This window comes from Zea mays, chromosome 1 (genome assembly GCF_902167145.1).
Source record: "Zea mays cultivar B73 chromosome 1, Zm-B73-REFERENCE-NAM-5.0, whole genome shotgun sequence".
Classification (NCBI taxonomy): Eukaryota; Viridiplantae; Streptophyta; class Magnoliopsida; order Poales; family Poaceae; genus Zea; species Zea mays.
Genome location: NC_050096.1, coordinates 16,863,947 through 16,876,421, shown reverse-complemented (window position 1 = coordinate 16,876,421; position 12,475 = coordinate 16,863,947). Strand labels below are relative to the sequence as shown.

The window sequence follows — 12,475 nt, the reverse complement described above, 5'->3', positions numbered from 1 at the left end:
TTTATATTTGTAAATTTCAGTTTCGCCCTATTCACCCCCCTCTAGGCGACTATCACAAATGTTACAAATTCACTGAAATGCATCTCGATGTTGTTGGGATGTTCCTTTAATTAAGACTAAAATGTAACAGTGAGACCTGGTCACTAAAAATTTACGACTAGTCAATAATAGATTTAATTTATTTATATTTTATGCTTATGGATTCCTCAAATATTAAAATAGTGTCAGTTTCATTTATTTTGAATGATGTCATCTTATTGAATTGAAAATATCATACTGGGTGTGGTAATATGACCATGAAGGTGACTATATTCAGTTCATCCTTCATTACGAAACAAACAAGAGATTGTGCAGCTCTAACCCACTTTACCCACTTTAACCCTGTAATCAAACAATAAACTAGGTTCAACATGTTACTAAAATCAAACAAGGAACGAGTCCAACCCAACCCAGAAAAATAGGTCGGCTCCGACCCGACACACGTCGTTTCGAAACCAAACACATTTAAAATGATCAACGTTGACTAATTATAATAGACAATGAAAGCTTCTACTAGCAAATAAACACCAAAATGAGTCTGTAAGATTATAATAATTTTAATCTAGGCACCATAATATAAAGTACGATTTTAAAACTAGCCTCATAATTTTCTCGGATAAAAAATTATATGGATTTTCTATGTTCAATCCAAATTTAGGATTTATAATTACATTATTTTTATGTAAAAATATTTTGATATTTTTTGGGAAAATATTTTTATGTTTTTTTGGATAATTTTGAAAAACTGAATTTTGAACTTAGTCCGAGTTACTCCTTTAATATGGCGTATAGCAATAAAACCATCATAAAAAAATATTCGACGTATAAAAACACTGGTTTTAAAATTTTAGGGAGGTAAAAAATTTGTTTCACTTTTTCACAAATTACTCGACGTACAAAAAGAATTGGTTTTAACAGGTATAAAAGTTACTTTTCATTTTTAAGGGTTTCAATAGTTGAGGAGTTGAGGTGGGTAAATTGACCTTTTTAAAAATCACTGGGCTCGCTGGTGCTCCATCCGTTGCGGCCCAATTCCTACCCAACTGGGCTCCTGGGATAGGAGCCACGGTGTCAACACTGGGTCGGACCTGAACGACTCTTCTTGCGGAATAAGAAGAGGAGTCGCGGCGGCGTGTATAGTCAGTCGTGTGCCCGAGCCGAGGTTCCCCAAACACGCACAGCACACGAACACACACCGCGCCCAGCTCCGAGGTGATCTTCCGGCGGCCGGCGAGATGAGCCGTGGCACAGGCGCGGGCTATGACCGCCACATCACCATCTTCTCCCCGGAGGGACGCCTGTACCAAGTCGGTGAGTACCCCCCAAAACCCTAGCCCTTTCTTTCCTCCTCGCCGCTCCTTAGATCTGGAGGGGGGATTTGTACTCCATCTGACCTGTGCCGTTCCGTGTGCGCAGAGTACGCGTTCAAGGCGGTGAAGTCGGCGGGTGTCACGTCGATCGGCGTCCGCGGCGCGGACTCCGTCTGCGTTGTTACGCAGAAGAAAGTCCCGGTGAGTTGCTTGGAGACGCTCGCCTCCATCGATCGGGGCGGCGCGACTGACCCCGATGCGGGGATGCTGCACTGAAAAAGATTGTAGCTTTCTATGTGTTACTTGTTGGATGGCTGTTTTGTGTGGCCTGACCTTAACGTGTTGTGCGTGCAGGATAAGTTGCTGGATCAGACGAGCGTGACACACCTGTTCCCGATCACCAAGTACGTCGGATTGCTTGCCACTGGCCTTACAGGTAGTGTTATTTTGCTTTGGTGCACATCATTGTTCAGTCAGTAGTGATATTATGGTATGGAGAGCTTGTTTTAGATGCCGTAGGCTATGGAAAGTTGCCCCCTCCTCCTCCAGTTTGATTGTGGGTTCTCGGTATCAATTTTGCGATAGATCAGTGAAATTTTACTAGTGGTATTGATGGAACTAAATATAGGACTAGGAAAACATAGTTGTGATTTATAGTGGAGTTTTGCCTATCGTTGATGTTTGTTCGATTGATTGAATTAAGTTGAATCTCTGGTAACTGATTGTCAAAATCTCAACTATTTGGAGCTTCATTCATTATGAATCATCATACAGGTGAACCTTTAACAAAGGAGTTCAAGGCTTTTCAGTTTCAAACTGATAGTTTGAGATTTTGGACAAGAGTTTGATGTGGTTTCGTAATATTCAGTCATGGGCTAATTGAGGAAAGAACGGATGTTGTGCCACAGTTGTTTATTCTTCCTATAGGAATATGACAAAAAATAGTGTCCTTCTAAATCTCAATTGACCTGTTACTGTGTATTTCCATTTAGGGTGCCGATTAATTCACATTGGGCGCTGGTTACCACCTTGCTGTTTTCACATATTGCACTATTTAGGTCCCGTTTGGCACAGCAAAGCTTCACTAGTGCTTTTTTTTTGGGTGGGGGGGGGGGTAGGGAGGGCTTCACGAGCACAGCTTTCTCGGTGAAGCTAAAGCTGTTTCGGAGACCCGTTTGGCAAAACAGCTTTGCATGTATTTTTAGAACATGATCTCACAGAATCCCAGAGAGCCGACAAGTGTGAGGGGAAGCTGTGAAACGTTAATATTTTCAGCTAATCCCACCTTATTCCCATGTGAGGGCACAGTTTAAGGAGCTTCATGGGTGAAGCTGTTTCCAAAAGACCTGCTTGGCAAAAAAACAGCTCACAACATCTCATGAAACTGTTGGTGAAGCTGTGCCAAATAGACCCTTAGTTACACAATAATACACCTTGATCATTATCAGTAACAGTTATGTTGTTATTGTATTCACAGCTGATGCTAGGTCATTGGTTTCCCAAGCAAGGAACGAAGCAGCTGAGTTTCGTTTCAAATGGGGCTACGAGATGCCAGTTGATGTGTTAGCAAAATGGTATTCAGCCTTTTCTTGTTCAGGCTCCCAATTTGTTAATGGTGCTTTGTGCATATAACTAAGCAGTACCAAGCTATATACATTACTTACCTGATTTATGTTTCAGGATTGCTGACAAAGCTCAAGTTTACACGCAGCATGCATACATGAGACCCCTTGGAGTAGGTTAGTATCATCACACAATAAAGTTTGGCATTCCATTAAGCTTCTGTCATTTTACTGTGATGTAGTGTTGAGTTAGCCTATGGCTTATTGCCACCATGTTCTTCTTCGGTATCATTCTTCAGTTGCTATGGTCTTGGGCTACGATGAAGAGAAAAATGCCCAACTATTCAAGTGCGACCCTGCTGGTCACTTCTTTGGACATAAGGTATATGCCTATTTTGTTCTGCTCCACATGCCACCTCTACCCTTGATGAATTTCTGCTGAATCTCTAGTTTCTTTGTCTCTGCTGAATAATCCTATTTGTTGAGAATTAAATAATTTATGGATATTTTTTCAGGCAACTAGTGCCGGGCTCAAGGAGCAGGAAGCAATAAATTTTCTGGAGAAGAAAATGAAGGATGACCCGAAATTCACCTATGACGAAACTGTGCAGGTAATGGTGCATGTCTTTTGCTTCAACCAGGCACAAGGCTCGACTTGTTTACAATGTTACACCGCTGCACCAGGCTAGTAAGCGAAAAATATGTTGTCAATATGGTTAGTTGTTCATTGGCTTTGTTGCATATTAAGCTGTTAATGCAGCTAAGTAATGTAACTGTGCCATAGTTTCTGCAGCTACATTCACTTCTCTATTCGCAAAAACACATAGAAGTCGTGGTATTACTTACTAACTTCTGCCCAATGTTTTCAAGATTGCAATATCTGCGTTGCAATCAGTTCTCCAGGAAGATTTCAAGGCCACTGAGATCGAAGTTGGTGTTGTGAGAAAAGATGACCGCGTTTTCAGAGCTCTCACGACAGAGGAGATCGATCAGCACCTGACGGCAATTAGTGAACGTGACTGAGATGTCATATGCTGCACATTTCAGCGCTGCACACACTGCGCCGTGCCATTGTGCTTCGGCAGTCATTAAGTTTCATAGTCATCAAAGGAACTGAGTGTACCATTTCACGTTTAAGACCGAAAACAAGCCCCCTCTCGATGTACTCGTTTCATATCGTTCTGTGGTTGATTGAAATTGGCACGGTTTGGTTTTGGGTTGCTAAAATGCTAACTATATTTGCATGTGGCCAATATTTTAACCGTTTATATCAGTGTTTGTTCTGAGTCCATAAGATTTAAGTTCCCATCTTCATACATTTAGGAATTTGAGATTGGGATCAAACATTACGAACAATTTGAACCTACTGGCAGCAAAGGTTGTGAAGAACTTGTGCATCCACCACGCACCTACTGGCAGCAAAGGTTGTGAAGAACTTGTGCATCCACCACGCATTACGCACAATTTGAACGCACCAGCAACAAAAGAACTATGCATCCACCAGCACCAAAGATTGTGAACGAGAACATGATTTTGAAGATGCTATCACCTTATGCATCCACCAGCACCAAAGACCTAACTCCGCAAATTTTAAGATGTATACATTTGCTAAAGCCTGATATGTGAATGCATGAGCTATCTTAACGCTTCTATCCTGCTAGCCATCTCTGCCATATACAAAAGTACAACTTTTTTTTTCTTCTTTCTCGTCTGATCCAGTTGTGACAACAGCTAGGCCGGCTCCATCACTAGAGCAGGACGCGGAAGAGGCCTGGTTGTGCCTGCGTGTACTGAAGGCCGTGTTCCATGAGGTACTGCTCGACGGCAGCAGTCAGCCGTGCTGGGGTGCGGGCGCTTGATATGATCATAGCCTGGAGTCGGCGACCAGTGGATCTCACGATCTTTCTTCGGTTGTTGAGCTCGTAGTTCAGGACGTGCATGGCCTCGCTGATGTGAAGACCACAGAGATCGATTGGGGGATTCTGCTCCTGGATGAGGCCTTGAAGCTCTGGTATTTGGAATCTGTTGAGAACAGACAATATATTAGCTTTCATGCAGCCTTCCTCCCATCACAAATTTAAGGCCGTGCTATCGTGCATATAGCCGTGCAAAACACTGTTTTGCACTGTATACTGCACTGTTTACAGAATAGAGTTTAAAATTACATAGTAAAGTTTGAAATAGGAGCTGTGCTATGGAGTCTGCGGAAAATGGACTACGTAGTTTTGTTCCCAGTCAAAAAAAAACTTGATATGTGTATTAGCATTATGAGATTCATTATGAACAAACATATATACCATATAACTCTTATCTCAAGATAAATGCATTTTTATTGATTTTTGTCATATCCATGTCCTAATGAACTTATATTTGTGATCATGGGAAGTAGCAGTTACATTGGTTGGACCTTCAAGGCAACTGCTGTCACTTTGGTCTACAAGGAAGCCACTATTTAATAGGTATGACTAACTTGGCCAGTGTGCTAACAACATCCTAACAATAACATTAAAGCTGCAATATCATCCACACATTCTCGCAAGTTTATACTGAATAAGAAAACTGTATATGACAACCACCGTTATCCTATTGTGTATTATCATTAGAATTGAATAATGAAAACAGAAAAATGGTTCGCAACCAAATAAATACCATTTACACTACAAAATTTGTGTATCAAACTATCGATCACTGGCTACTGGGACTGAGTTACATGCTGCCACCAAGCCCAAATTCAGTATTTGGACACCACAGAAAAGCAATATAAAGCCATAGTTAAGTGTTCCAAGCAGAAATAGCACCTAGTTGGAAGCCATGCCATATATTTACAACATACATGGCATCAAGAAAAATTTATATCTGACCTTTGTCGGTATGTTGTTTCTCTAGCTTTCTCCTGAGCCAACCTGCTTTGTATACTGTATAGCTCCTTCAATGTTAGATCCTTTGCTAAAGGGTTGTTTCCCATCAGAAAAGCCTGTCTATCCTGCTAGATTTTTCGGCATATAGAAAACAGTTCTAAATGATTGAATAAACAATGCTCATAATTGAAGGCATCTTTTTGTAAGCATGCTATAGATTCTGATAAAATATCATCAAAACCACTGGAATTAATATGCTACGCTAGGTGGTATCTGAGAACTATTCTTCCATCACCATAAAAAGAGAATATCTTATCCGCCATATGTACATAACTCAGTGCTCTATTTGCCACTGATTTCTTTTTGGTTCCTTATCCATCATCCAGTTTAACTTATATTCCTTATTTGCCACTTCCTTTGCTTTCTGTCAGTGTACGCCAAAATGCATCCCCATGTGAGCCCTAAAAATTAGAGCATTTGTACATTTGACCAAAATGCCCCCATGTGACTCCCTGTTCACAAGACCCCACACTGCTCGTTGCCGTCATAACCCCACACCGCCCGTTTGCCCTGTCCCCAGCCTGTCTGGGCTGATCATGCCCGCCCATCCCCAGCCTGTCTGCGCTGGTCGCGCTGCTTGTCCCCAGGCCAGTCAACATCCGCGCCCCTCCCCAAGTGATGGAGCTCACCCTCAGGATGTTGCAGATCTAGTCCAGGCCGACCCTGCCCACAGCCAGTGCCGACAGATGCCTCAAAGCTGGCGATGTATGCATACTGTGTCTGGTCCACACCGAGGACCCCCTCCAAGCCACCCACACAGGTGAGACCCCCAGCATGGGTCCAGTGAGTTTTTTTTTACAATAATAGCTTGATCGGAAATACTTTCTTGGTTGAGAATAGAACATGTTGGAGATGAACAATTATTTAGACTGAGTTGTTAAAGCATGAAAAACAGTCATTTTTTTACTGCACAGAACAAATGTGATTTACTTACAATTGTTTTGACACCTTATATTATGAAGCTATTTTGAGCGTACGGATGTACACACTTTATTAAAAATCATCTGAGAGACCACATGTTAGCTTCTGTACATGGTGCCATACAAAGTCTAAAACATTCATATATTTACATTATCTGTGGTAAGGAAGGAAACCAGGATAAATTTTACTACATGATGTACACAGGAAGTGGTAAAAATGTCTATTCTAGTACCATTTAATAGCAACTAACTGAGAAATTGATGGAAGTGATGGATAAGGAATGAAAGTTGAGTGAATGCGAATGGGCCTCTATCTGAGTTGGTTAGATGGTCTGAGTACCACTACTCAGGTCCTGTGTTCGACTCCCCGTCGGAGCGAATTTCAGGCTGAGGTTGAAAAAAGTCATTCGCTAGTTCCTTTGGTCGGTATGGGTGAACCGACCTATGGTAGGCAGGCCCTCATGTAAGTGGTTGGTCATGTAGGTTAGCCTCAAAGCATGGGTCGAGGCCCAAACCATAGGGGGCGGCATCCCCATGTATGAGGAAGCTAGCTTTTGTGGCTTTTCTCGGCCTGGTTGAGCTCTTCTTAGTGAAATACCGTAGGGACAGTCTTTCCCCCACCGGCCGAGTTTTCTAAAGTTAGAGTGGATGGCAGATAAAGGAACAAAAATCTTTTCATCGACAAATAAGGCACAAGTCATCGTTCGATGGCAAATAAGGGATTCTCTCTAAAAAATCAGATATACATGTGAGCATACTAAATCAGCCAAAAATTGTAGCTACAGATCACAATGCCAAGTATGTTTTATATTGTCTAACATATAATCGAGGGTGATCACAATTGTAATTAAAAAAGGTGAGCAACACTGACAGTTGATGTGTTCTATTTACCACAAACCATTAGTCAACTTCAGTTTTCCTGTAATTCATGATGTTATTATGTCGCAACCAATATCTCTGTTTTCAGCAGTAGAACCATTTTCTATAATGTCCGTTTGGTTCTCCGGAAATGGGATCTCTTTCCAGCATCCTGGTGCAGACTGCAGACTAGCTCAACAGTGTTATGTCCACCTTAGTGATGGTGTCATGATTTCCTAACAGCAGCAGGCAGGATCACATGGGAATGAGGGAAAGTGCCATAATAGCTGACTTGGAATCATCCTTTCTATTTTCCAGTATATAAGAATCTTATACTGTTCTAGGTGGGTTTCACTATAATTGATTAGAATTGTATTTTCGTTCTAAATAGACTCAAACAGGCTACATAATTAATATGATACTGATTCTAGCCATTTCATGAGATCCAAATGAGGGTTAACAGAAAAAGGGCTGAGCATAATTGAACTCAGTGAGAATTTGTGATATCAAAGCAATTAAAAGTTAATGTTAAAAAAAATGGGGGTCAACTACCAGGCTCGATTATCTGCAAAATTTAAGATGCCTACTCCTAGAGACATAAGATGATTGCATTCACTTACAGTTACAGAGCAGTGATACGAAAAACAGCACATACAATAATTTTTGCTTGAAATGTTTGAATAGCTCATTATCTCACAGTGGTTCATCTACCTGTTCAAGAACTGCATGTCGCAGGCTTGCAAAATCATGAACTTCATCCTTTGATTCCAAATATGTGTTTGCTGTCATAAATAACAAGTCCAAACCATAAGAAAACACACATTTACTAGCATATCATAAAAAGTATATTATAATTCCCGAGCACTACCCGCAGCATCAGTTTCAAGCCAAGCTGCTCCTGTCTGAATTCCAGCCATGTTTTGTAGGGTATTGGTTGAGATCATATCATGGTTTCCATTATATGGGCCACCCAACACCTGAGAACCTCTGCTTGAACCAAGACCAGGAACAGGCAAACTAGTTGTCTTATACCTTCCTCTAGGAACATCGAGGGATATATGTTCACGTCCAGCTGAAGGTGAAACAATATCATCTGCGAGTATAGCTGAATGAGATCTATATGGACTGTTTGGCAGACCAAAAGCTTCATTACTATAGTTTCCAAGACCATTTTGGGCATATGATGCTGGTGATGGAGGACTTGAATTTCCAAACGACAGTGACCTGAGGTTCTGATTGAGTCGCCCATCGACTTTACTCTGTTATTAGGCATACGACAATACTTAGAAAATGTATGTAGAAAAATCCATGCAGTAAAAAATACAATAGCCATTTCCATGAAACATGCTCAAAACTAGAATAAAATTGTGTGCAAGCACGATGCATGCGATTTTCTTAGCACAAGGAAGATCAAAGGAAGAATTGTTTCATTATTGCTCAAAAGTACATGGATGGAGTCACCATGAAGGAAATGACTGTTGTGCAAGCAGACTTTAGGTGCAAGCGAGTCTTCTGGGCCTTTAGATCATGATCCAACCGTAGATGCAACTGTAGTTTGTCAAGGGGGTTTTCATAAAGCTGCGCAAGTTGGTGGTGGAAGGGTTTAAGTGTTAAATACTCCCTCCGTTTCTTTTTAGTTATCGCCGGATAGTTCAATTTTGCACTATCCAGCGACAACTAAAACGAAACGGAGGGAGTATGACCTACGGTTCGATCATGATCTAAAGACTCAGGAGGCTGGCTTGCACAGCAGTCGACCAGTCGTTCCCCACAGTGAATAGGTAGCATTGAAGAAAGGGGGGGTGGGGGGTCAGCGCCTTCTACTAGAGGTTAAGAAATTTCCTACATTTGACATACAGTATGAATGATTGATCTGCACTAAAACAAGCCAGCGCACAGTGTTCTTGGAAATCCAAAATAAAAAACGTAATTTAAGCAATATTTTGAATTTCAGAACCAATCATCTAAGATAGAACTGGTTAGTGAGATTGGTACATTAAGTGCACAGTAGCATCTCTTTAAGCTGATCTTTCGCATAGATAGGTAAGTTGTCAGCGTCATGACAGTTTCAGGACAGTAGGTGCAACTTTGAAAAGAACAATTTGATAGACAGCATAGTGGATAAACAAGAAACATGGCCACATGGGACAAAACAACTTTAGACAAAAAGCATAGTTGATAAATGAAGACACTGAGGACAGACCTCCAGCTGACTCATGATATCCATAGTCGTGCTTAAGCTGCGCCTGCTTCCATGATACGCATCAGTGAGGTTGTGCAATGAAGCCCCTGAAATTTTAAGGAAAAATCTTAAGCTCAAAGGACCACACCCCACATGAAAGAAAAAATCACAAACCATCACCATACCAATGCTAGAATCTCCATTGTAGTGACTGGCAGTGGCATCCCTTCTGCTTGTGTTATAATGTCCCCCATTCCTTAGATTCTTCACCCATGGAGCAGCATTTGGACTCATGGAACCTGCAGTTGGACTCAAAATTGCGGCTTGGGACCGTTCGTCCATATAAGTTGGGCCAGACAAGTTAATTTTTGGGCGTGTATTCAGTTTGTCCCTGATAAAAGGTGAAGCATGGTGCTGCACGCCCAGTGTCTGGTTTGGAGAAAATATTGATGTGTCAATGCCATCATTAATCGACAGGCCTGTGAGTGATAGACTGTCAGGTCCAGGACTTTCGTCTTGTCCCAGGACTTTGAAATCAGGGGTGATGTCGTCAGGGAGCTGTTGCTGCCAGTACTGATGTGCTTCTTCATCAGAGTTACTTCGTAAAATGGATTCTGGCTTGTCTGTGCTAGATTCTTTAGATGACCCTGAGACAATCATAGTTGCATCTGATTTCTTGGAGGAATCACTGAAAGATCTAAGGGACGAAGGAACAAATTCCTCTGCATTTGGATTTAGTGCAGTGCTCTTGCTTATCATACTTATCTTCCTCTCTTCTATGGACATCGCTGACGGACAGATGTACCTCTTCTCAAGAATGGTAATTGGTAAGATTGTTACAGAGAGTACGGCACACCAAAGAGTACAACTCTTCTAGAGTAATTGTTCGTTGTGCCTATTAGACATTATTAGGCATGGTATTAAAATTTAGATTTCTGCAAATAGAAACTTAACAGAAGCCCAGACCGCTTCTAAGAATGAAGCAACTGGCCTTGATCATGATATATTTGAGTGGAACTAACTTGGAAAAATAACGACAAAGAAAATTCAAAACCATTGGCCTCTCACAGCCATACTACCGCAGATACTACATCCTTCAACATGACTAAATAAAATTTAGATTTCTGCAAATAGAAACTTAACAGAAGCACAGACCGCTTCTAAGAAAGGAGCAACTGGCCTTGATCATGATATATTTAAGCGGAACTAACTTAGAAAAATAATGGCAAAGAAAATTCAAAACCATTGGCCTCTCACAGCCATACTACCACAGATACTACATCCTTCAACATGACTAAACAATGAAATTACAGCAAGATAAGCCATAAATTCCAAATCACTAAGAAAAAAATTGGGGGCAGGTACGGATGAAAAAGGTCTCGTGTCAAATAGAAATTGTTTTATGCTGAAAGTGGGAAAACAGAAAACCTAAAGATTTGGATTTATGCAGAAGAAAATGGGCACAAGATACCAAACATGCACAAAGCAGCTCTATGGTACAGAGCTGAACATCCCTAACCCTAATCACTCCTGGATTGGATTTCAAACTAGCACAAGCACAGTGCCATTCATATTTCACACTTCAAAAAAAGATAGAAGATTAAGAACTCCTATTGTTTGGGGGATCCAATTATGAGCAAATGACTTCTATTCTAGCATTGGTACATCAGATATCTAGTACAATCAAAAGGTTGCTGTATTCCAACATAAAGTGTTTAAAATGTAATATTCTGATGGCAAACAATTCATGGTAGAAGAAAACATGTGCCACTAAATTCATCATTGTTCTTTGTTGACCAAGCAGAAGGATTCTACAATCACCACCTTGCACCGGGCAATAATAACTGAAGTATATGCTCGCTACTGCTCTATTCTAATAGTATTTGACATCAGCTACTGCACCATTATCCATCCATACGCAAAAAACACGGGGAATTGGAAATTTGAAGAAGACGGAACATTTAAAACCAGCATCTTTACTATAAATATATAAAAAACAAGCTCAGGTGCGACGCAACAGGAATACGTCCCTCCGGAAGCAGGGGCGGGCTTCACGTGACCCCCAAAATTTTGGAAAACAAGCTGCACCAACACCTTGATTAGGTAACAAGAAAGCAAGAACTCGTACACGGTCAACTCATGTCGATCTTGCCCGTTTACAAGAAGAACAAGATTCTAGACAGACCGCGGATTGATGTATTGGATTAGCAGGACATCCAGCAACACAAAACTCTACAACTAACTGAACGAAGCAGAAGAAGGATTTTAGGGTTCGATTGGCAACAAAGCCCTTTGGACTAGGGAATCCAGGCATCCAAGCAAGCTCGGATATGATTGCTTACCAAAACGAAGGCGAGACTACCGTGCCCGGACGGATCTCTAGACCGAGAGAAGAGGAGCTGTGGATGAAGTGGACTGAGAAGCAGCGGGCTGAGTACAGGCGCAGGGAGGGAGGGGCCGGCGGCGATGCGCTCGGCGCCGTCGCGTATAGCGGCGGCGTGTGCGTGGAGTGAGTGCGGAGGCAGATTGCAGCCACACGTTGACACTTCACCTGTTGCCTTCGCCCTACGCCCAATTGATTTTCTGTGGCACTTCTTTCTTTGCTACTCCACCTTGTAATCACGGTGTGGTACACAAATGCGGGTGCGTCTTCCTTCCAAATTTTGGGAACGTATCCTGTGCTCAT

General features: G+C 41.6%; 2 protein-coding genes across 7 annotated transcripts; one reads left to right on the top strand and one right to left on the bottom strand.

Annotated features, from left to right (window-relative positions):
• The first annotated feature begins 1,197 nt into the window (after positions 1 to 1,197).
• LOC542021 (maize 20S proteasome alpha subunit) lies at positions 1,198 to 4,138 on the top strand. Its single transcript, NM_001111668.2, is given in 8 exon segments — positions 1,198 to 1,350; positions 1,456 to 1,550; positions 1,704 to 1,785; positions 2,827 to 2,923; positions 3,030 to 3,088; positions 3,211 to 3,293; positions 3,427 to 3,522; positions 3,782 to 4,138. Coding segments are annotated over 8 exon segments (741 nt in total). The 5' UTR covers positions 1,198 to 1,274; the 3' UTR covers positions 3,935 to 4,138.
• Positions 4,139 to 4,390: 252 nt separating this feature from the next.
• On the bottom strand, positions 4,391 to 12,475 carry LOC100279000 (uncharacterized). Of its 6 annotated transcripts, none has more exons than XM_008674074.2 (7): positions 12,132 to 12,475; positions 9,975 to 10,684; positions 9,811 to 9,896; positions 8,476 to 8,866; positions 8,319 to 8,389; positions 5,773 to 5,894; positions 4,391 to 4,933 (listed from the first exon to the last, which is right to left on the bottom strand). In XM_008674074.2, the coding sequence occupies exons 2-7, from the start codon at positions 10,573 to 10,575 to the stop codon at positions 4,660 to 4,662; spliced, it is 1,545 nt and encodes a 514-aa protein (XP_008672296.1). In that variant the 5' UTR covers positions 10,576 to 10,684; positions 12,132 to 12,475; the 3' UTR covers positions 4,391 to 4,659. The 6 variants fall into 6 exon arrangements, with proteins under 6 accessions (XP_008672296.1, XP_035821897.1, XP_008672294.1 ...); XM_035966004.1 differs by having other exon boundaries at positions 5,773 to 5,897; positions 9,975 to 11,871; positions 12,132 to 12,394; XM_008674072.4 differs by having other exon boundaries at positions 5,773 to 5,897; positions 9,975 to 10,596; positions 12,132 to 12,394.

Coding starts and splice junctions, on each gene's coding strand:
- LOC100279000 (XM_035966004.1), bottom strand. CDS start 10,575: ATGTCCATAGAAGAGAGGAAGATAAGTATGATAAGCAAGAGCACTGCA. Junction 5,898..8,318: donor GACATGCAGTTCTTGAACAG/GTAGATGAACCA, acceptor CGAAAAATCTAG/CAGGATAGACAGGCTTTTCT. Junction 4,934..5,772: donor GAAACAACATACCGACAAAG/GTCAGATATAAA, acceptor TGTTCTCAACAG/ATTCCAAATACCAGAGCTTC.